Here is a 25,082-nt window from a genome sequence, read left to right as displayed (position 1 = left end):
GTGCTGTGGTATAGAAATTAAGGTTGTAATCCATAATGCTCTCCCTATTTCCTACCTGAATGAGGGGTTATAGAGAATACTTAACCTCTTGGTATGTATAAAATTCAAGCCAGCAACACTGATAATAACTTCAAAGGAAGAGCATACAATTGAATTACTTCTTACACCTGAAGTACTCACTACTTGCTATGAAAACAAATCATCCTAGAAAAAATTGAAATTAGAAATAATCATTAAAAAATAAGTATTTGATAGAGCTTATATACGTAGTGCTACATGATAAGTTCCATGGAAACTACTTCACTTCCTTTCTTTGTCAAGTAAAATGAGAAAATTAAAAGCTGTATAAAGAAAATCTATAGGCAATTATGTCCTAGCAGTTAGCGCCCTGCAGTTACAGAAAAGCAGTGAAATAGCTGCTTTGAACTTTGATCTTTTCACTTCAGTAACTAGCGGCTGTTTCTCAGTTTAGGAAAACCTTGAATCTCACCAAACAAAAAGCAGCCACCGCCAGGGAGGAACCAGGCAAAGCCCACAGCGTTCCCCAGAAGGTAGCTCCAGTTTCGTATGGAACAGGAAGAGGAACACAGCCACCAGGTTCCAGAAAGCACTTTCTATAACTAGTTTATAAAACTAACAACAAAACAAAACAAACAAATGAAAAACACAAAACAAGCAAAACCTTCAATCTCTCTCCAAATTAAAACATTTCTTTTTCTTTTTCCACGTGCTTACATTGCAGTAGTGATGTAGAATTTACTGTTGACAGAAATACCTTTCTCTGCCTGTCTCCATCTCCATTCAGTGGAGTCGCTCCTTCCAGTCTGGCAGCCTTAATTTGCTTTGAAATGTCACTGACATAGTATAATGTTGACCTTTCCCAACCCATGTTCCTTGATTATTATTGCTGAAGCCCTTTTACTTCAAACGTGATGTACACCAGACTAAATGAAAGAACTGGCAGGCAGAATAGTTGAAATCAAACTAATTATATTTAAATTATAGATTAACAGCTGGGAGTCCTCAAACAACGTATATAGATAATCAGGTTATGCTCTGCTCTTAAAATGAACCTGAGATATTAAATACAACAATACAGCTTTGGGCAATATTGTACAAGTTTCACACAGATAGTAATGCCTAATGTTGCTTTAGGTAAGTGCCTTGAAAGCAATGCCATGTAAGAACGAAGAGAGCACCACAGTCCCGCTCCTCACGTCAGCATAGTGGTCATGTTTACAAACATATCTGATTTCAGGGCAGCGAGTGTTGCAAATAAACAGCATTCCCTACTCCAAAGGGTGTCTGTCTCATAATCCCTGAGGCTGTGGCTGGTCGATAATGGTGGTGATAGAAAACAAAGAGCTGGGTTATGGATTGGCCCTTTACTTCAGCGGCTTTATAGAATAGATTTTAATTGAAGCGAAGCTCAGAGAAACCACAGAGTAATGGAAAACAAAACAATTCTCTCGTCCTGTCAGCTACATTCATGAACTCTATTATCCTCTGGATAGAGTAACAATTAATTCTTCAAATGATCTCAAGTAAGCAAATACAAACTTTTGTTGCCATATTCTAGGTTTTTTAACTACTTATCCAAAACCTATACATTAGTTTTGTACACCTTCTACTACTTTATACCCTTGCCTTTCTCACAATCATGTCTTTCCATAACATGATTATGATAACTCATTCTCTTTTCCTTCTGCTATTCCATAGTTAGTGTGTCTTCTGATTTTTTATCCTTACTCCATAAGTACAGAAATTGCCTGACCTAAACACATCAATCCTTCCTCCTCCAGAACTCTGGAAATAACCTTTAGACATTTCGTGAGCTTCTCTTTTCCACTGAGAAGAAATGCAGTTTACTAAAACCAATAATTCCTGCCACATTTTGTCACACCTGGGACAAAGCAGGAATTTCCTCCTCCTGCAGTTTCAGTGAGGGCCATTCAATGAAAAGATTTGTACAGCTGAATGGATATTTTTCATAGTTCTTCCTTCTGCTAATATGAAGTAATAGCTTTGCTACTGGTTTCTGAGTAGAGGAGTTGGTATAGGATGAAGGACAACATTTTATACCGTTGTACATAAAACTGAAGGGAGTAATTAGGATGTTAAATGAACGCTAAATCAATCTTGAAAGAAGAGCAGCTTCCCATCTCCCGTGGACATGCGAGGCTCAGTTCCTTTTGGATTAATGCTGTGTTGGCACATGCCAAGACAGAGGGGGAGCCCCTTCTTTTGGTTACGTGTCGGGAAGACGACACCACAGACACCCATGTAGATGACAGAACAACACCAATATGTGTTTCATGATAAAACAAAAACTCACACATTTTCCTAAAAAACAGAGTGTATACAGTCTGCATTCTCTCTTGTTCAGTAAGGATGGCATGGGGTGTTTGATAATTAATTCCTTATGCTGATTGCTTTAGGTCCAGCAAGGGGACATCGTCACCTCCTCCGCCTCCTTCTTTTCCTTCCTGCTTAAGAACAACTTCGGGGATCATCACTCCCTTTTCAGCTGGCTGGGAAGCACCTTTTGTTGCACTGTTCTTGTCTTTCTTTACCTTAGTGATCACTTCTGTGTAGGAGATTTCTTCGGTGAAGGGCTCTGCAGCTGTGAGCTCGGAGGCTATGTGCACGCCGCCTTCCTGGCTTCCTTCCTGACCTTCGGCTACTGTTCGCTCTTTACTTTTTTTGTGGATCTTGAATGTCTCCTTCGTGGGGGCAGCTTGTGAGATGGTTTTCTTGAACCTTATTCCAGATTGTTTCAGTCTCTCTCCTGACTGCCTGATCCTCTCTCTCCTCTCAGGGGTCACTATCCTAGTTCGAAGCCTGGTTACCTTCTTGCCAAAGTTTTGCCTTGTCTTTTGGATATTTTCCCTTGAAAATGCCTTTTTGATATCATCTATGCGCCTCATGCCTGATTTCTTGAACTGGGCTGCTTTGCCTTCTTCAATATAGTATTCTTCATCAGAAGACAGGTCATCGGGTGGGATGAAATCATCCTCTAGAGTTTCACCTGCTGTCCTCTCTTTGATAACAGAGAGAGATGAAGGACACTCAGTTTCCTCCTGTGAACGAAAGCAGAGAGTCATCTTCCAGCAAGTGTGTTTTAAAAGGGTGGTTATTCAAGCATGTTGTTTGTTGGCTTGTAGTTAATTAATGCTAACTGTAATGCACTACTGTAGCAATGTAAGGTAGGCTTGTGCCATCACACATGATCTGCATAGAATACAAGAGGCAGAAGAAGCATTTGTCAAACTCTGTAAAAGCATTATACCTGATCAAAGATTTGTTTTCAGAGTGGTGCTAGCTGAAAATAATGAATGTCATGGTCCTGTGTTTACTGGTCCCTGAAGGTTTTCAGAGCAGATGTGTCCAGTTCACGCTTCTTTGAAGCTGATATACTTCTCTAAGGCAGGACCTGGATCCCTTATCTCTCACCAATAACAGTAAATGCCCTGTAGACAAAATAGGTGCTTGTGACAGCTGTACCCTCTCCAAAAGAGTGCCTCGGCCCTTTACTGTCATGAAGACAATTGCAGATTCTTAGCTAATTTGAATTAAGTGAACTTCACTGTTGCTGCCCAGAAAGGGATGGACCCTAACATATTAATTTATGTTTGCTGGCTAAACAAGGGCTCAAAGACAGATAAGGAATTAAATGTTATACAGTAAACCCAACTCCACACAATTCACTCAGGACATGCCCCATCGCTGGGGCGAACTTGGCTTGTTCCATCTGGAAACATGAGCATGACCTTCAGCAAACACCTCTGCTTTCTGTAGTTAGTTCGTTGGCCTATGTGAGTGGGCGGCATTATATATTTGAATTATACATATGATATGTATGCCAATGTGATATGATATGCTGCCTTCTTGGAAGTGATGACTGTCCTTGATATCTTAGCTCTCGGAGTTTATGTAGCCCCTCCAAAGAAATACTGGTAGAGGCTTAAAGCTCAGAGATATACAGATTGCCAAAAGCTGTCCACCATAACCACAACCTGTAGGAGGTTTATGAGGTGGACATGGCCAGCCCCTTCTTCCCTGCTAGCTACTGCTGTGCACATGCACGTGTTCTCCTCCCAGGAGGAGCAACCCTTTAGGCGCAGACATACGACAACTAAATAAAACTTCTGTAAGCTGGTTCCCATTTGTTGTAACCTCTTCAGCTGATTTCTGAGGCCTGACAGTGTTTGGGCTCTCTCCTTGGTATTATTTTCTTAATTCATAAACTAAAAGAAATATTAGAAGTTGTGAGTCTGTGAAGAATGGGTCCATCCTACTGTATATTTTGTTGAGAAACGATTTCTGGCCAAAAAAGTATCTGTCATTTTTCACAGTGACTCATTACTAGCAAGTCATGTTTAATGTCATTTTGCCGGATAATAGCAACATGTAAAATAAAATACATTAAGCTCTTTGTCAGATAAAGCCCACTTAAAAGTTTGTCATCACGCCTTGGCTTCATTAAAAACCCTTCAATAAAATAGTTGTTAATGCTTACAAAAATGAGGGACAAATTATGTTGCATTGATTACAGTGGAATGTTATTCAACTCATCTGTCAAAATCAGCAGGAACAAAACTACAATACTTTCCTAATAATCATCTACATTAACACGTGCAAATTAACATTAATTATATAAAGACTTCTATATATAAACATAATCCCTTCTTTTCTGAAAATGAACTAAAACACAGCTGGATAATAATTCCTCAAAGTTTGTAAATTATAGCCCACTCCTTCAGCTGAAATGGTAACTGAAATGCTTCCATAATAACTACTTGGAAATTGCAGCACATACCAAAACAAACGCAATATGGTGAGTAGGGCATGCTGTACGTATGAAGAACGCTGTTTAAAAAGAGAGGAAGGAGAGAAGCTATTTCCTCTGCAATAGTTATGCTGTGTGCTCCTTCGGAAGAAGAGTAAATTTATCTGTACTTTTTGTTGCTTGCTTGCCGAAGCTTTGCTGCATTTATCTTTGCAGTTTGCTAGCTCAAGAAGAGAGGGCTTTAAATTTCATAGGCATGTGTCAGAATTACGACTTATGAACGGGAACATCTGAGATGAAGGCCTCGTAGACAGGACACAGCAATTAGAGCTGCAGGTCCTGAGCAACATTTCTCACTCTGCTGCAGACACCGAGAATGATCTTTGCCAAATCTCTGATTTTCTCTTTTCCCTTGGTGTCTGCACACATCTTGCAGAACCAAACGTAGTAAGGCTAAAAATTAGTTTGAGTTTGTATCTCCTCTCAAGATTTCTGGGTGGAAGATGTTAGCAAAGTGGAAAGTATTAGTGAAGCTGGGTTGTATGCTGGGGAGGTTTCTTGATAAATATACAGTGATTTAGTCACAGTAGGAGGATTTTTTCATTTGCTTCCTTTTTCTCTTCTGCTCTTCCCCTCAAGCACTAAACATTTTCGTCTTATCAGTAGATATCAGTGGGGCTGAGAGAAGACAGGAGCTCATCCTTCCTAAAGCAGGAACAATAAATTTTAGCACCATGTGGGAAATTGGTAGGGTCAAAGCACATAGCTATCAGCTTGCTTATAGTCTCACTAAAAGCAAAGACAAGACACCTACTGATTTCAGCTGCATGGGACCAGTCCCTGAACTGGCTGACAATTTTCTTCTCACCATACAATTCAGGACTGGCTAGTGATGCCATTGGAAGAGAAAGTATGCTAACAAAGCATTTTAAAACTATACTTTTCCTCATTTTTGGGTATTTATCTTTTAAATTATGTCTAGCAAGTAAAGGTTTGAGTTTTTAAGGGCCCAGCTGAACACAAAGTAAACACCTGAGTAAAGCTCAGCTTTGATGAAGAAAGCCACCACCATCTTTATTTGGATGGCTCTAGGGACAGCGAATATGGAAACCCAGCTGCTTCTAACACCGGGCTCCCAGGAGAATCTGACTGTCATTGTCATTTGCTCCCTCCACTCCCATTTCAATTAATTCACAATTAGAAAAAATTTGAGGGGATGTAATTTGAGCCGTTCCTACAGGCCTCTTGCCGTGCGTATTTTCATTGGCCACCAAAATTTTGGCTGTTGTGCACCCACACATGAGGGCACTGAGCAGTTTTCAGGCACCGCTGGCGTTTCCTGATTCCAAGGAAGGCATCAAAGCAGAAGCATTTTTCTCCCATCAGATATAACAGTGTTACATCAGCTTGGCTCTGGTAGCCCCTTTCTCCCTTACTGCTGAAGTGAGGAGCAAACAAGCCAAGGGGGCTCCTGGAAGAGGGGCTGCTCAAAGGAGAAAGGGTAATTTAACAGCTTTCTCCCAAAATAATTAACTACATCTCCATTCTGTACCTTTGCAAGCACAGATGGGATCAGTAATTAATAGCACCAATAGTATTTTTGTTTAAAAAAGCTCTGTTGCTGGTTTAGAATCCACTGGATTCTGCACACGAAGCAATGACATAATGTCACCATACAACAGTATCTTGGTTTTAAATACATGAATGCATTTTGTGATTGGTTTAGTATTTTTTATTATAATGCCCACTTAAAAAATTTTTAAAAAATAATGAGATACAAGGCATTAAAATGGATGTAGTCAGTTCAGGAGCTTTCCTCCCCTTCTCTTTTCTTGTTTGTTTGGTACACTTGTTCTGGGTTTGTACTCCAAAGCCCAAACTGAGCTTCTAGAGCGGGCAAAGGGGGAAAAAAAAGACATTGCCTTATATGCTATAAAACTCTATAAAACATTTTTGCATTCTCTTTTCAAAGATCTTCACCTTATAGTTCTAAAAAGATTTAATAACGATAACAGTTATCAACACTCAATTATTATGCAATTTCAATTAAAACTTTAGCAGAACTTTTTTTTTTTTTTAATAATATAAGAAGTAGTGGCAGACAAAAATAGAATGACCAAGTGAATAATTATTATGACACCCTCAATTAAAAAAAAAAACAACCATACACATACAAAACCACAAATGTACAAACATATATGCATATATGTATAAAATCAAGATTCAAAATGCTCCTAAAAGCCCTGCTCACAGCAAAAGTGGAGAGGAGAGACAGATGAAACTCCATAAATCGCTGTCATTGTGTTGCACAATGAAAAGGTCACAGCAAACGATCTCTCAGCCTTGGGATGTGTGACAGGGAATGCGCGGGTTATTGTGTAGCATCAGCACAGATGGGACCAATGATCACGTGGCAACTCCGAGCCAGGGCATGAAGCAGCAAAATGGTGATGGGCCACCCTGTGCCCGATCTGGTGATGCTGCTGTGTCTATGACAACCTGTGATGTGAATGACTGGCAGCCGAGGAGCAGGAAACTGTATTGAGACAATGCATAGAAAAAGCCTGGCATTTGCATGTTAAATGAATGATTTGTTATTCAAACCACCAGCCAAGGTAAATGGCTAAAATATCTCCTTGTAATTGCTCTCTAAATCAATACGAAACTGCCGATGAATAACCAATTACAAATCATTCAGTACTTTTACTCCTATTCTACAGTTAAGAGTGAAGCTTTGTAAATCTTGAGTGATCCCTTCATTTTTTTCTGCAAATATGTCATTTCAAAATCTCTGCCATCCAGCCAAAAAGCTGTTCAAAGGAGAGAGAAATAGGATTGTTTTAAAAGGGCACCTAAGGGATTTTACTGAGTGAAGTAGGTAGAGAATAAACACTTCAGCACGTAAGACTTTATGGCCAAGTGCTGTTGCTTGTATTTAGAATTATTTTTACGTAACGAAAAAGCGGCCTGGCCAGAACAGTCAATCCCTCTCATTTCCTCTTTTGTGGAGCCTAATATGCATCCCTTTTCTCTAAATTCTGACAGAAATTCATTAACTTAGCCAGGAATATACAGTGACTGTAAAGAAATCCAGCTCATCCTCTCATTATCTGGTGGCAGCAAGCTGCAGACTAGGCGTGAGTGTTGCCCAGTTATACCCCAGCATTCAGAGGAACCATTGGCTCCATGCCACTACATGCTGTGTAAAAAAGGACCACTTGCAGCTCCAGAGGAAAATTAAAGCTTCACACCTACTTTGCTTTGCTATGACTTTACTGAGATGAACTAGAGAATAGTTCTGCAGGTCAGTCAGCAAGTTTGGCCGTGAAATTTCTCACTTCCAGTTTACCTGTAGATATCAAACCTTTGTGTGGGGAGGAGAAAGAGTATTCACAAGAGGTGATGAGCCCAATAAATAAATAAATAAATAAATAATTTATGTTTTGGTAATGTTTTGATTTGTTTTTTTTTGTCACAACATGACTGTTCTTGAAATCTAGCTGCAGCAGCATAGTGCTGTTAAGTACACGGCAACCCAACTGTTCATCACAAGTTGCTGAACTCGTCTGCCCAAGCAACCGTGTCTCTGTATGAATTAGGTTCTGGAATCCCTTTCAACTCAACGGAGAGAAGAGGTACTTATCAAGCAGACACTGTGCTGAGAAGCAGATGTCTGTAATAGGTCAGACAAAACCGTCTCCGTAAATTTCTCTCTGCTGTCTTGAAGGCAGTCTGCAAGCCGAGCATGCAAACATTTGTGTTACTAATGCCTAATGCCTGGCAAAATGAATCCCATTCCAAATTCTAAAATTGCTGCTAATGCTTTCATATATTCTTCACTTCTGTGCCTGCACCATCTTGACCAACGTTATTCCTGTACTGAAGGAATAATTGCAAGATTCAGCTCCTGACAGCAGTGCTGAGAATTTCAGTTTATACTGCTGCTACCAGAGTTGAGTCCGTTCATTCTTGGACTTCTTCAGGCATGAAGCACATCGCTGAAGATAGATGTGCTCTCGCAGTGGCCAGCTTCAGTGCCTGTGGATATGTCTTTCTAGGCAGCCTCTAGGACCGTGGGGATGAGGCAAGGAGGCTAAACACATGCAAAACCCTGAACCAAATGTAAATTAGGATCCACTGTTTCCACCACTCAACGTTAATAGGTGGAGAAAAATCAATGGCAGTCCTGAGAGGATACTGCCTGTCCTTGTTAGGCTCTTCACAAAGGAATAGGACTGGGGACTCTGATTACACCATATCAAAAGGTATAGAGACACTTATATAATCTGCTGTGAATACACGGTCCTGTGAAATTTGCAATCTATTTCATTTTAGCAACCCAGAGATGACCCGACAGCTGCTATGTTTTTCTTTCTTTTCTCTTCCTTTCCCCATTCTCTTTCCTTGTGAACACATCCCTAAAATGATAGATTTTCTTTAGCTCATTGAATGTGGTTGATTTTTTCCCCTCAAAATCAGAGGTAACTCATGACCTCCTTGGCTGCCTCCTGCATTTCAGCACTGGGCCTGTGCTCAGAGTATGTGGCTGTGAGCTGCACAGCAAGGGGGTGGCTCAGAGCTCTGACCTGAAGGGCCCAAGCTTGACGCTGGAAACAAAGGACTCTCGCTGCCCTCTTTTGACACAGCTGTTGGGTTCCTCTTTGTTTCTGTAGTCTCAGCTAAAGCAATTACCTGTCTCAGCTGTAGAAACATTTGTAAGGTTTAGGCCACAAGACTCCAGGAAACGCCTTGTGTCACTGAGCAATGAGGCCTCACTATGTGGGGCCAGTGCTCTGCTGACACAGGTACTCAACTTACACCAGCTTTTTTCATTAAGTTTTCAGACTCCATTTTAATAGCAATTTCATTTTAAAAGCAAACTCAGCTACAGCCTCCTGATCTCTCATTTACCACAGCTTCTTGTCCCTCTGATCAGACTGGCAGCACTTTTCCCAACCTATTTGGTTTGAGCACAATGCAGGTGATCAGAGCTGTATGTGGTCTTCCAGATGCCCTGGAGTGCTTTGGACAAGGGCACTCGATGTCTCTCAATCACTTATCAATCACGATCAATACTTCGCCTGAAGCATTTCATGCCCACATTGCATGTTTTTAAGAGACACACATAAAGTGGACTCTCAGTCATCCTCTAAGCATTAACACACCCTTTTCTGTCCTTCCCAAACCACAGGGCCTCAGCAGACAAGCTAAAGCAAGGGCTTCTGCTAAGTACAGGTGTTGGCACCATGTACACTTCAATTAGCATTGCTCCAGCTCTAATGGTAATTGGGTTTCTTTTCTTATATTTCATTCTCTGGAATGACAGCTGCTCATTTTGAGCATATTTTCTTAACATACACATCACTTTCTCTGCCAAGATCATTAAAGAAAATAATATGCAGTTGACAATGATGCCTTAAAAGTAAACCCTTTTAGAAACCTATCACAATTCACACTTCCCATTTCAACACAGTCCACTGTCATTTGTCCTTTTTCCAGATTGTCTCTTATGAGCTATCAGACACAGAAATACAAGATAAGCTCTCCCATGTTTCTGTAATACAGAAAAATAATAAAAGATGGGTTACCTAGCACAATCTGTTCTTGGTGAGCTGTGTAACCCCGTGGTGCTAACAATACCGCTCTGCAGACAGCTGTCTAGAGCCCCTCCTAAGCCTGTTATTCTTATGCCTGTATGACATCAGATCAGTCATTCAGCAGTCAGTTCTTTTGTCTTTGTAAAACGGAATTAAATAATTCACTGTCTTTTAGGTCACGGTGACTTTCACAGGTTTTTCTCCGTAGCTGTAATTGAAACTCTGTGCCAATGGAGGGTGCGTTCATGTACCAGGCACCCCATGTTTGATACCGTGTCCTTGTGCTCGATGCGCCCTGACTTACTGCCACTGCGTGTGGAAGTGCCTCCAGATTTTCAGATGACTGTCCCCATCTCAGGCTCACCATTTTTACAGTACACGTCATTATGCATCAGAAGGACAGTGGCCAGGAAAAGCCACTTCCATTTTAATTTCTTTATGAGCGGCACACACAAGGCTTCTTCTAGCCTCTCACTCACCATGTCTGCGTTGGAGCAATCCCCCACGGGGGACATTGTTCTGCAGGCCAGCAGCTGTAACACGGGCCTCCTGGTGGCAGTGCACACATTAAGGGAGGGACTTGCAGAATGTGAGGGAAAGCAAATGAAATAAGGGCTTTCAAGATTAAAAATAAAAATAAAAATCCCCTTTAATTTCTGTATAGTTTAGTCAGAATGAATTAAATTGTGCAATACTCCTTGGCTGCAGAGAAACTACAGGTCTCATGGCTGGTTATTCAGAATAACCTGAGCAAAAGTGAGCAGAGACCTGTACAACCTATAATGTACTCTGTGTTCCCTGCTTGTACTCTTAGGGCACGTGGTACTTCAGGGTCAAAGACTTTTCTAGAAAATCTGATATAATCATTTTTAATCGTGCATTCAGCCTGGACAGAAAAGCTGCCTGCTACCAAATCTTTTCCTCAACTGCATGGCCTTTTAAAAATGAATGCTCTTTCTCTAATCATTATGCTCATGGATGATCATTTTGTCTCTTTTTAATGCGAAAATAGTGCCAACTCTTTTTATCATGGCTGAGGTCTCTTGGGACAATCTCTTCCACTCAATGATCCTTTTCAACCTGCCTGCTCCTTCCATCAGTGGTGAGATCAAAGCTTTCCACTTGAAATAAAATCTTTAGGATTTAATTGGTGTTTCCTTTTCCCTTATATGCCAATGTTCTGGCAGAAGTTAAAACTAAAACCCACGTGTGCTCACCCACGGGAGCATTCCTCTGCGGCTACACACAGGTCATTGGCTTCACCACAGTGTCCCAAATGGCTCATCAGAAAAAAATGTCACTACAGATGAGCTGTCACTCACAACCACCAAGTAAACAACTTGGTTACACCTATTTGTAAAATATAGTGAAGGGAGTGGACGCACCACACTGACTCACCAGCTATTAGCAGACTTCCCCTCATCATAGCCAAGCTTCAGTCATTCAGGTCTTGGCACTCCAACACTGTGCTTACACTGGTGTAAATCAACAGTGTAAAAATGACCACACTTGCGTGAAAGAGGCATTCACGAGTGTGCTGGACATTAAGACTCCAGCACACTCCTGGCTACCATGGTTTTGTGGAGCAAAACAGTTCTGCTCCTCTATAAAGGTGTTTCATGTCAGACCCCAAAGGGAGGTGCATATATTCCTCCTCAGCTGTGCATGATGGAAAAGGTTCCTCAATAAGTACACCTCATGAAAGAATGGAAGTTAAAGAGAAAGTCATACATATGCTCTCTCACAGTCCTCAACTACAACAGGAAAAGGAGACTAGAAAGAGGGAAATCCAAAATACTGTTTGCATTCCTGAAAAGCACCAACAAAGGGCTAAACATATGGTGCAAGGTGCAGGTCATTCTTCTGCAGTGAAACCAGCAGAGAGTTCAAAAACTCCTTCTGGAGGTGATTTTTACAGAAAGTATGCATCATAAGACCTGCCCTTGATGTACAATATCTAAAAGTAGCAATATTTTAAAAATAAGTCATAAATCATGTCTTTCAGAGAAAAAAAAAATGCATTCTGTTATGAATACTGTTTTAAGGACAAACATTTTCAAAGCATTGTCTCTACTGCAGTCATTATGGTACACGGCCATCAATGAAATGGCATTGTGCCATTGAACAGGGGAATCACAGACATTTATTTTCCTTAAATGGGAAATGATACGCAAGGAAAAAGCAAAGGTGCCTGTTTGCTGTTCCATCATGATGGTGCAGCTTGCAATAATTGTAATAATTGGCTGAATTCTACCTATGCTTTCTCCTACACAGCCACAGTAAGTAATTCAGTCAGAGAAGCTGGGAGGCAGAATTTGGCTGCATGTTGCTAAAATAACATTAAGTAACATTTTCTGTTTGTTTATTTTTCCTTTTTTTCTTCCCAGTACAAGAAAATGAAGTTGTTAAGGAAGCTAGATCATGCATAAGAATTTGTCAGCTATAGACACTGCTGAATATACTCAGGAAACACATAGATCCATTCATGCAAGTGATGTTATTTATGAACAAACTGTTGCAGAATCAGGTTCTGAGACAGGGTGACAGGGGCACATTGTGTTACTCACAAGGGTCAACATTTTAAAGAATGCTTGATGAATAGGACTCATTTGAAAGAAGCTTTAGGGACTCAGTGGCATGAAGGAGAAACTATGCTCCTGGCAAAAGATTAAACACTTGTACTTTCTGTTGACTCGGGGAACTGGGAAGTTTCAGCAAATGCAGGATCAAGCCATTAAAAAAATGAGTTTCACAGTGCTTGCTAGCAAGTGACAGATCCCGTGCACTGCCTGCACTACCAACTGTCCATTTGTATGGATGTTGGCAAGACTACGCTATTTCACGAAACTTCTCTTCAAACACCAATTGTTTATAAGAACAAAGAACATCCTGGAATGAGGTTAATGAAAGAAAATGTATAATTCACTTGCCAAATGTGATTGGAAGAACTGTGCTGTATGAAATCATTTCCAAGCATAGCATGCAAGGGACTGCTTGCTGCAAGGAAGGGCTTGTGGCTCTGAGCTCTAGTTTGTGCACACACTGCTGTAGACTCAGACAATCAAAAAAGCTCCCATTTGTCAGTGCTACAAAAGCTTGCGAGTTAAATAAACCGTATGTTTTAAAGTTAATTTTAAAAGAAAGTCTCAGTTCCAGGGAGCCTACAAACAATTTGCTATTTGGACTTCTACCTAATATGGAGAAAAAAATAAGAGAGATGAATGTCAGGCATGGTCTGTATGACCATGATTTACAGGGCCTGCCTCATATTACCTTTCAGAGAGGCAACAAATAGTCCTTGCTGATCTGCAGTTAATCTTTCACTACTGGCTCAGAAACCCACCAACACTAATAATAGACTGCGGGCGCTGCCGCCAGTGGGTTCCTGCTGAAAGGCACGGAGACACAGAGCTCGGTGTTAAAGAAAGCATAAAGTCACCCTCCTGTCGGACATCTTTTGGTTCCTTACCCGATGCCTACCCGCAGCTACTGAGGAGGTGACACAACAACAGCACAGCAATACGTTAGGTTCACGGTTACCTGATAGATCACAACCCGGAATTTGTTTTTTTTCAACATCTCCTCTTGCTTTGCCTCCACCTTCCGCACGTTGGCACTCTGCCTTTCCACCCGTGCCCGCACTTCCTTCATGGTGGAGCTGACTTTGCGGGTTTTCTCCAGCAGCTTGTTCACCGTATAGCCGGTGTTGCCGTGAGCCTGGGCAAGCTTTAAGATGTCGATCTGTATGGTCTTGATGGCATTTTCCATCTCCCTGTGCCTTTCTTCTATCCTTTTCTGGCTTGCCTGCACGCTGTCCACAATGTTGGCCACTTTATCCAGCACCGTCACTATGGTGTACGCTGCATCTTGTTCTTCTTCGTCCTCGGTGACACTTGACAGGCGGTTTTGGTGGATTTTGTCAGCCTCCAGCGTGATTTCACGGTGGTCCATTTTGCCTCTCTCCAGGCAGGTCCACAGGAGCCAAACTTTCAACCCAACTCTGTGGGAACAATCCTGGTGCTAGTGCACAGCGCCGGCGTGACAGCCGGCTTCAGCCATGCTCACAGGAGGGTGTGGAACGCCGCACCCGGAGGTGGGACAGATGCTTCTGACCACCAAATGTCCACAGGCGGTGGTTCAGATGCTTTCAGCAACATGAAACCTCTAAAATTAGGAAGCAATGTCTGGAAAGGAGCACATGTTTAAAGGGTCACGCTTCTGTACTGATGCAGTTATTAGCGTTAATCCAGGGAAGCTAAGTAACTTACCAACTAAGCAGGCGAGCAAACTCACATATTTTAAGCGATCTGCTTTTGTTTTCGTGTTCCTGAAGTGCTTGCTCTGAGGGAATTCAGAGAGCGCTCACGACCATGAACGCCGGCTGTTTTTCAAGCAGAACAAGCTTCAGATCTTCAGCTGCTTACAATTGCCACGTGGGGTAACAAATAAACACACCAAACCACAGGCAAAATAGTGAAAAGGTTGTATTGTGACATGCTTTTCCAGTTCAAAATGTTGAAAGCATTTTTTTGTTTTTGTTTTTATTGAACAAATTATTAAATCCTACATGCAAAATTCTGAAAGCCTAAACTACTTGTTAAAACAGCTGAACACATCCTATTCACACTTTATCTCTGGATCTTTCAAACAACAACTAACAGTCTATTTATATAACTATGACCAGCAGACTAATTTGGATGGACTTTCTTAGCTCTTGAAAATACTCTATACAAGAGCACTAGTAATTCATTCACTTTTATTTGTTCTTTTTTTTTTTTTTTAATTTTTATTTTAATCACAAACACTATACAATCTGCATTGTAGGTGTTAAAACATGTATTTTCTTTAAAAAAGTTTAAGAAGTATTAAAACAGCTTCAACAGTGACAAATTAGGCTTTATTCCAATTATTTGTGTTCAATTATTTGACACCAATTTTTAAAACACCTAAATCTACTAAGACCTACTCCTTTTGGACCTGTGCCATCTGCTCTACCAGGTAATGGCCCAAACTAAGAAATTTATACTTTTGCCCTTTAAAAATAAATCGTTGGCATTATTAATGAAGATGGCAGTGCTTAGACCCAGCCCACATGTTTTATAAATATGTTACAACTACACACAGCACACAGCTTCACAGTTCATGCGATAGGCAGTGTCTAAAAAATCAGTTACTAACTTCCAAAAACATTTAAATATCTACGGTATTTAAACACAGTGTTTTCTAGTTTCTCATAAGAAAAGTAAGCTGTAAACATTTTTACCTTTAGTTCATGCCTTGTTTGCTAGGTAATGTGGACTTTTTTTTTTTTTTTTTAAATCTACAACCACTGGTGGAATAAATTTGTGTTCCCAAAAATATTACATTCCATGAATAAAGCACGTCTATTATATAACCATGTGATACAGATACAGAAAATGACCTACCGTATTCAAAAACAGAAAAGCAAAGTTACTAAAACAGTCCATAGCTGTTAGAGCTGATGCTTTCAGAATACAGACCAACATTGTTACACTAAAAATGTTCAAAAATAAGGCCTCTGAAATAAATATTTCCATTCTTTAAAAAAAGATATAATAAAAATGTACATCACATGGTCAATGTAGGTATAAAAATCACTAAGTTAAACCATTCTGGATGATGTATCTGAAGTAAAATGGCCTAGGTTTTGCTTCTGCCGACGTCCTCTATTGTTTTTGGGGCATTTTCTGTTTAGAAAAAAGAGAGAAAGAAAAAGTATGAGTGCTTTTATATATGTCATATAAAATTAAACCTAGCAAGACTGAATTGACTTATTTTATATACTCAAAAATAGCAAACAGCTTTGGAGCTGTGCTTACTGGGTGAATTCTCCTGCTGTTTGGTACCTGGCTGATATTTGGGCATCTGTGTGGGACCCCAGATCACTCCAGAAGGAGTTCTGCTTGAAACCCAAACCAGCAAGGTCCTGTATCCTTCAAGCATGGTCCAGGAAAACCTCTGCTTTGGTGAACAGCTGCATTGGATTTACTTCTTACACACTTCATACTTAAAATCTAGTGGAATTTAAGTATGATAAGATTTAAGACCGGATCAATCAGCCTTTGCAGTGCTGGACCTCCAGGTGCTCTGCTGCTTGCTGGAGCCCCCAGGGCAGAGCCCACCTCCAACCCCTTTCTTGGGGCTGGGGACACAGCTCAGAAAGGACTCATAAAAGCCAGCAGTGCCGAGCAGGAAGAGACTTAGCCCACCAGACAGCAGGCAATGCAAGACAGATAAAGCAGTCCTGCTGGGACTGCTGGGTGAGACAGCCTGCCCCAGAAAGACTGCGTGCCAGGGAACTGCTGTAGGGAGGCTGAGAGAGGAGGGCTGCTGAGCTGTCAGTCTTCCCCATGGGTGCTTTGACCAGCAGGGGGTCTGGTAAAAGGAATGGCATCAACTCCATAGCTGAATGGCTTTTTATACGTGCAAGGATGTGTTAGACATGTGTGCTTACACCTGGTACACTGAACCTTACAAGAGAGATAGGAAGGAGGCCTATAGTGTTCATTCATATGGGCGTCACTCCGCATCACTAAGCCGTGCACTAATGCTGCAGCAGTAAATTCTATGGCTCTGCGTAAGCAGACCTGAAAAAGTGAAGGAAGTGACGAACAAGTCGAGGAGGAAAAGACAAAGTTTGCCATGGATGCCACGATGTAGGATTTAAATGCTTCACACACCAACTATGTAACTAAATCATCCTTAATCCAGCCCAGAGCCCCCACTTCTTATTGGATTCAAATCCCTGATGAGCAGACCAAATCCCTTTTCATCAAAATGAATCCATGACTCGCATCTCAGTTTTCACATGGAGTGAGAGCCTGAAACAATCCAGAAACTTGAACTCTGTGCTTGTGCATCTTCACATTTCATAAAATAGGTTCCCATGGAGAGTGCCTAAAAAAGGCACACGCTGCACATTGATTTTCAGGAAGCATATATGGTGTGAGGGAGACTTCTCTCCGTGTGTAACACCATTTACAGCTGTACTGCAGGAAACAGCAATGTGTCAACCTCTCTGGTTTCACTGGGCAGGAGGGGGAACCATATCTTCTATAAGATATCATCAATGCTTGAATAACTTCATGAAGGTCTAACACAGTAGCTGACCTTTTGAATATGTTTCAAGGCTGATCTGTTCTGCTGGGTAGCTGTTCTGGGGATTCAGACAGGTCACTGGTGGTTTGCGAATTTAAATTAACGTGTGTTTTGTGACAAAAATGGCAATAGGTTTCTTTTACTGGGGTATTTTAGAATATATGTTTATGCACATAAAAATTCAAGGAGGAAAGATTTAAATACAGAAAAAGCATATACAGACAATGCATAATTTTTCACTGTTTGGCATTTACCTACCTTGTTATGCACATGACAATTGCAACTATAATGGCAATCTGTACAGCTCCAATTATTGCTGCAATAAGGACATGCGTAAGCTTTTGTCTACTTGGGACAACATAAAGAATACTAAAGTCTGTCTTTTCACAGTGCTGTCCAGTGTATCCTGATTCACACCTGAAAAACAAAAGCAATATTTAATGGCATATGTAATTTGGCAGCAGCCCAGTCATTTTGCAGATGAAATAAGGAGTCCAAGCTGTGGGATGGAAAAAAACAGTAATCATAGCAGTGACAGAGGAGAGAACACCCTCCTTGGTGCCATCAGTGCTGCTGCAGCGGCTCAGGACGTATCACTTTCTGAAGCCTAAAATGAAATTTAGAGAGCACAGCCACACAGAAGAGCTGAGATTCTGCCTGCTCTGTGAACAAATGGATAGATTTGGATTGTGGTTGAGAAAGAGCTAGTGAGAAGGTGGAGGTGCAGTAACAGGAGGATGGTCTGTGTTGGAGGACGGTTTGGATTTCTGGGGCAAGAGGAGAGACAGAAGGGGGAGTCTCTTCTCTTCTGGATAAGGTTATCAGTGACCCTTTCTGAAGACAGACCTGCAGGGTAAAGGTTTGGCAAAAGAAGTATGTGGGGTGCTTGTTAGATTGGGGCAATATTTAGGAAAAATAAAAAAAAAAAGATGAAACAAGTAAACAGACTAGAAAGAGCAAAGCAATATGCTCAGGGAACTCAGCAGCAATGTCAATATGAGCAAGGAGTGAGAGAAGGAAAAAAAAGCTTTGAAACAGTGGGGGAACAGGAGGATGCCTTTTCAAGCTGCAGCCTTTGGACATGGAATCCTACAAAACCTGTTGGAAAAGAACGGCATCAAGACCCCTCCTGCCTTGTCCCTGGACTAAAGTATTTTCCAATTATTCTCTTCACTACCTACCTTCTACACTGAGCCACCAAGAATTTCAGGGTAAATGTGCTTCACAGAGGTCAGGTTATCCCCCTTGCTGACTGCACAGAAAAGTCAAGGAGACTCACAGCTGGCCAGCTCATCCAGATGGCTTGCACACTTCCCTCAGGGGAAAACAAGCTCCCTTGCAGGACACTAATGGGAGAAAACCCAATAACCCACAACTGTTTATGTAAGAATTCACGGAAGACTGCATAAAAATTGGCTAGGGGTGGGGGAGGAATGGCAGGAGAGAGAAGAGGAGCTGCTGTAAATGGTATCTTGCCTGAGTGAACCAGCAGAGAGCTCAATGAGAAACTCAGCAGAGGCTGCTCCCAATGGCAATGCATGTGTGTAGTGTGGGCAAATGGTGAAGGTGGCAGTGACAAAGTGCTCTGGAACAATTCATTTTGCAGGCAGAGAGAGGCTGATGCACAGCAAGGAAAGGCAAGAGCTACCCCAGCTACCCCAGCAAGAGCTGCAAGCTGCTGCACCAAGGGCTACTACTCATATCTTTGAACAAAGGCTTTTAATCCCTTCTCCTCTTACCAGTTGGGGCAGGGAGAACTAATGAAAACCCTCACCTTTCATGTAGAAGTACAAACCTGTGACTGCTTGTTTTAAAGGATTGCTTACAAGCACAGGAGTAGCAAGTTCCTTGTACAGCTATCCTTTAACACCGACTGATGTGAACGCACCATTAAGGACAACTGAATCATACAATTGGCCTCCAGCTCTCTGACAGAAAGAAAAGAACTACTGCCACAGGCAAAAAAAAAATAATAAAACACTTCTTTTGTAATCTGGATCAAAGAGGTCTGAAAGCAACGCAGAATCGGTCTCACACATCCAAAAGCTTTGTGCTAGAGTAGGAGTTAATTTTGTTTGGAGGGGCAAAATGATTGCCCCTCCAGATCTTTCTACAGCTTCTTAGGCAAATTCTAATCTTCCTTTGCATGCAGGAATAACTGTTGGGGTTTTCATGTTCATAATCTTGTGACTCTACTTTCTCCAGCCATAAGCTGCTATGTCAGATGTTTAGGTTCAGACATGAAACGAGTTCCAGTAAAAGCAGAGTTATTAAATAAAAGCCCCAATTTACTGTAAGCAAGCTTGGCAATTGCTAGGAAAGGAATCAAGAAAAATGTGTGCTAGCATACAGTGACATGGACAGTGTGATCAAGTGCACCCTCACCAAGTTTGCCAATGGCACCAAGCTGTGTGGTGCGGTCGACATGCAGGAGGGAAGGGATGCCATCCAGAGGGACCTGGACTTGAGAGGTGGGCCTGTGAGAACTTCATGAGGTTCAACAAGGCCAGGTGCAAGGTCCTGTACCTTGGCTAAGGCAATCCCAAGCCCAAATACAGGCTGGGTAGAGAACTGATTCAGAGCAGCCCTGAGGAGAAGGACCTGGGGCTGTGGGTTGATGAGAAGCTCGACATGAGCCAGCACTGTGTGCTTGCAGCCCAGAAAGCCAACCGTACCCTGGGCTGCACCAAAAGCAGCTTGGCCAGCAGGCCGAGGGAGGTGATTTTCCCCCTCTACTCTGCTCTCATGAGACCCCACCTGGAGTTCTGCATTCAGCTCTGGGGACCCCAGCACAGGAAGGACACAGACTATCAGAACAAGTCCAGAGGAGGGCCACAAAGATGATCAAAGGGCTGGAGCACCTCTCCTATGAAGACAGGCTGAGAGAGTTGAGGTAATTTAGCCTAGAGAAGAGAAGGCTCCGGGGAGACCTTATAGCAGCCTTCCAGTACCTAACGGGTGCCTACAGGAAAGCTGGGGATGGACTCTGTGTCAGGGAACATAGGGACAGGACAAAGGAGTAAAGACTTTAAACTGAAAGAGGGCAGGTTACATTAGATTTACAATAAATTGTTTACTCAGAGGATAGCAAGGCACTGTCACAGGCTGCCCAGAGAAGCTGTGGGTGCCCCATCCATGGAAGTGTTCAAGGCCAGGCTGGATGGGGCTTTGGGCAGCTTGATCTAGTGGGCGGCATCCATGCCCGTGCCGGGAGGGGGCGGGGAGGGTGGTTGCAAATGGATTGCCTTTAAGGTCCTTTCCAACTCAAACCATTCAATGACTCTATGATTGTATACAAGGAGAAACAATAAAAAAGCAGACTTCATGCAAGTGAGGAATTCTGCTTTGTTACTTTGCTTTTATTTTCATTAAAGAAGATAACAACAGCCAAAGTGCGATCAATGTGAGAATTGCTCTAAAGCACAGGAGGCAAAACAAAGCAGAGGAAGCACAAGTAATTCAAATACATTTCCTCAGAAACACTGAAGTGACAGGAAATTATTTCTGAGAAATATTGAATGGATATTCAGGACTATTGAATTCCTGCAAAGCAGAACTGCTTGTGTTAAGAAGTACTGTGCAATAGTTTAAGCTGCCTGGTAAATGGGCAGAACAGATTTTAAGGCATTAATATATAGCATGATAGACAGAGGTCAGCAAGGATTCATCAAAGTATGCTGATCAGTCAATTAATGGAGTTAGCATAATGAAGATTAGAATTCCTTGCCAGGGGATGAACTGTACCTTCCTGAGGCAGCCTGCTGCAAATACAGGGCAGAACTGTACCACACAAAGGAGGCAGCAGGAGATAGACCAGATCCCAGCTGTGCAAAAGCTGCTAAACTAAATATTGTGCAATTTGCTACTACAAAGCGTTCCTACCACCTGCCTGCTGGCAGTTCTATAGGGCTGCTGTACAATGAGCATGGAGATGCATTGTCCTCAGTGAAACTGCAAGTCAAAATTTGCTCTGCACAGGTATTTTTTGCAGTTTTGTAGGTTATCTGATACATCAAGTACGCCACTCCCTGGAAATGAGGACCAAATTAAACAGTGTATATGTTAGATGTGCATGAGAATGCAAAGCATTTAGAAATAACAGTCTGCCCTTGGCATTCATCATTATATTTTCCTTATCTAGAAAGAGAGTTTTTTTCTTTGTTAGAAACACTTGGTTTCTGTGGTAGATTGCTGACTGTCTGATATAAATCTTTTTATTCCCTTAATAACTCACTGCTCCAGTAAGAAGCACACATACAGGTATGAGAACATGACTATTTAAATAGCCAAAAAAGTGCAGAGGAGATCTGGTACTTAGGGTACAGCACTGATAGTCAGAAGTTCTTGACTGGAACCCTGTGTGGCCTGTCAGGCTGGGTCCAGTGCTGAGACTGTGCAGGCTTAAATAATAAAGCTGTTTATATAAATAACTGAAGGTAGTAATAGAAAATCTAATTATAAAATAGAATTTAAAGAGACAGTATATTAATTATATTTATTAAAATGTTAACTATCCGTACATTAAATTAATAATAAATATTTCAATGATAGACTAGTAATTGAATCACAAACAAATAAATGACCATTAATGATAGAACTAACCAGGAAAAAAAAAGATTTGGGAAATCAAGAAAAAAACAAAACAGTTAATTCAGCCAGGAATGATTTATTTGAAATACCTCCAATTTGAAAATGTTGAGGACAAATCCATAAGAAATTGTGTTAAATACAGCTCTGCATCAAAAGAATACTGTACTCAAATATTGCTGCCCCAAGCCCACCAAGATGATGCCTGGGATGTACCTAGTTTCCCAAGAGAAGCAAAGGTGTGTTGGCCTCTCTTGATTTTGGCCAAAGAAAAAAAGAACAGGAAATATGGTCCCATCAGAAAGCTGGAAATAAACAAGAAAAGGCTTCGGGTGGGAAAAGTGAAAATATGAGTTTCAAATGGCTAAGTCAACAACAGTACAGGCTCTTCTTTTTGGGCTTCCTAATTTCCAGTCAGTCTGAAAACTGTTAAATCTTGAGAGTGGAAAAAAACAAAACACTATACTTGATCGATAATGATCAGGGGATAAAACGTGAGAGGATCTAATGGATTTACAGTTGAAGTTTCCAAAGCAAAGAATAGCAAAGACTTATAGCATCTTCAGCCATGTTAATTTGGAAGTACAAGCTTGCAAGTGAAACCTCCTAACAAGTAAGGCACTACATGTTATTATAGTGCAGCCTTTTTCTGGTAATAATTTTATAATATTTTTTTTGTAATTTTTAAACAGAACAAAGAGGTAGAACTTGGTGGAATTTAAAGGAAAAATTACTCAGGAGCTAAGGAGATAAAATGGAAAATTCTCATTTCTTGAGAAACAGTGGCTTAATACTGAGCTGCTAGACAAGAAATGTGGGCTAAAGAATATTTTGTAATTTTATACTCTACATAAAACATATTATTGTGAAAAAGGCAAGAAATATTAAAAATACTGATACTCCAGACTGTTTATGCCAAGAGCAATAAAATGTATAGCTAGCACAAGAACAGACTGAGAGGTCAATGAGTAAAGTGTAGTCATCCAGAAAAGCCATTCAAGGCAGTATTTATTGTTGTTGTTTTTCCTTTTTATTTTCCTTTTTTTTTTCTTCTTTTTTTTTTTTTTTTTCTTCTCTTGATTTAGAATTAAAAATAAGAAGCCAACACTAAGGCCTCAGAGAGATTCATCTTCTGACTACCTGCACCTGAGTGGCCAAGCCCTTCCTGAGTGCTTTCTTCTGCACAACTGCTGCAGCTGCGTGCTGCCCACAGCACAGGCATGTGGCTTCTGTGCCCCTGCTTAGATAACTGCAAACTGATACATGCTGTAATTATGTCTAGAGAGCATTTTGATTAAGCATTATAGCAATTTCAAGCATATTTTGTAGGCATTCAGGACTTACCGGCAGGAAGCCTTCTGAGTGGAATAAATGAATTCACATTTTCCATGTATACAGTAGCCATTGAAGCTTTCTGAACAAGGTATGTGGTTTCCAACATAAATGTCTTCTCTTTGATCACTGGCATCTTAAAAAAAAGATACATAAAAAATTAGAAATGGTGCGTGATATTTATATAAAAAAAATCTCAACCAAGAATAGCTGAGAAATGTCCTTAAAAACTCATTGTCAGTAACTAAATACAGAATAATGAAGCAAAGGCTTAAGGGTGAAGTTTCGGAGACACCTGCAGAGATTTGGTAGGATGCGTCACGCTGAAAAACGATCCTGAGAGACATCAGAAAATGCTTTTTATGTCAGGTTTCTTGAAAGGAGAAAAATATTCATGACAGAAACAACCCGATGCTGGATGATCAGCAGAAGTTGTCAGTGGCATTGTAGCAAAGAGCTAATAGATAAGCACATAAAGCCTACTCCCATGTCTAAACAGAGGGAAAAGACCTGAAGGGTTAGAATGAAGCATCTTTACTGGGTAGAAAACAACCAGATAAAGCCCTATTCTGACTGGTATCACCAGCTGTTACAGCTGAAATTGAACATATTCCTGCAGTCTTCCTAGGGAAGTGCGTTTACAAAGAGGGAACCTCAAAATGATGCAATAAGCTTAAAATACTCATTCTGTTGGGAAACGTATTGGGTCTGACTATGAAGGAGTTAACTTTCTTCATGGCAGCCCCTGTGGTGCTGCATTCTGGATTAGTGGCTGAAGCAGTGTTGATAACACACCAGTGTTTTGGCTGTTGCTGCAGGGAGGTTGCACAGCTGCAAGGCCTTCTCCTCTTCCTACTCTGCCCTCCACTCCCCTTGAGTAACCTGGGGTTGGACAAGAGCCTTGGAGGGGGAACAGCCAGGACAGCTGACCCAAACTGACCAAAGGGATATTTTCTATCATATGACATCAATGCCATTGTGCTCTGCAGTAGAAACTGGGGTTTTGGTCTTCCCAAGGTAGCAGTTGTTCACAGACTGGTTAGGCATCAGTCAGCAGGTGGGAGGTTGTGAGAGATGGCCTTTGCATCACTTGTTTTTCCCCCTCTCTCTATCTCTCTTTCTTTCTTTCTTTTTTTTTTTTTTTAAATCTTTTTCTTTTATTAAACTGTTTTTACCTTGAGCAATGAGTTTTTCTGACTTCTGCTCTTCCATTTCTCTCTGACATCCTGCTGAGGGGAGGGAGGGGGTCAATGAGCAGCTGGTGGCTGTTTAGCTGCTGGCCATGGCAGACCAGCAGAGGAAGGCAGTCCCTTCTGCACCAAGGCCTGCTGTACATCTGTCACATAGCTAAAACTATCTAAAGCTGCATATATTTTCAACTATTTTCCTCCAAAAATTGTTCTGTAAAGAAGTCCTAAATACAGAACTTAGAATTTCATAATGAACTTCTCTAAAGTGCTGGGATCTAAAGTTGTGGATGTAAATGTGGAATTATTCTCATTTCTATGGCAATAGACTATGGCACCACAAATACAAGACTATAATGAACTGCAGGTGCAAAGCAAAAAGGGAGTGTGAAGAAGAACTCTCTTATACATTTGCAGATAACTCAAATAACACTAGAAAGAAAGAGAATGTATTTATACAGAAAAAAACAA

At 41.2% G+C, this 25,082-nt stretch overlaps 2 protein-coding genes across 2 annotated transcripts in view; both read right to left on the bottom strand.

Moving 5' to 3' along the window:
* Nucleotides 1-973: 973 nt before the first annotated feature.
* Nucleotides 974-14,481, bottom strand: CAVIN4 (caveolae associated protein 4). Its single transcript, XM_084508637.1, has 2 exons — nt 13,927-14,481; nt 974-3,080 (listed from the first exon to the last, which is right to left on the bottom strand). The coding sequence occupies exons 1-2, from the start codon at nt 14,335-14,337 to the stop codon at nt 2,421-2,423; spliced, it is 1,071 nt and encodes a 356-aa protein (XP_084364763.1). The 5' UTR covers nt 14,338-14,481; the 3' UTR covers nt 974-2,420.
* Nucleotides 14,482-14,854: 373 nt separating this feature from the next.
* Nucleotides 14,855-25,082, bottom strand: part of TMEFF1 (transmembrane protein with EGF like and two follistatin like domains 1) — a 124,383-nt gene continuing 114,155 nt past the window's right edge. Inside the window, exons 8-10 of the mRNA XM_084508636.1 lie at nt 23,437-23,560; nt 17,764-17,922; nt 14,855-16,094 (exon numbers count right to left, since the gene is read on the bottom strand). Of these exons, the coding sequence (XP_084364762.1) occupies nt 16,010-16,094; nt 17,764-17,922; nt 23,437-23,560 (368 nt within the window). The 3' untranslated portion in view covers nt 14,855-16,009. The remainder of the gene's footprint in view (nt 16,095-17,763; nt 17,923-23,436; nt 23,561-25,082) is intronic.

Source organism: Aythya ferina (assembly GCF_964211825.1).
Source record: "Aythya ferina genome assembly, chromosome: 2".
Lineage (NCBI taxonomy): Eukaryota > Metazoa > Chordata > Aves > Anseriformes > Anatidae > Aythya > Aythya ferina.
Note: the sequence above shows the minus strand (reverse complement) of the source record. Positions and strands in the feature narration are given on the sequence as shown.

Bases quoted from the DNA above. Each gene is read 5' to 3' on its own strand.
- CAVIN4 (XM_084508637.1), bottom strand. From the start codon at position 14,337: ATGGACCACCGTGAAATCACGCTGGAGGCTGACAAAATCCACCAAAAC. The intron at 3,081-13,926 runs GTAACCGTGAAC...TTTCGTTCACAG, and splicing joins TCCGGGTTGTGATCTATCAG to GAGGAAACTGAGTGTCCTTC.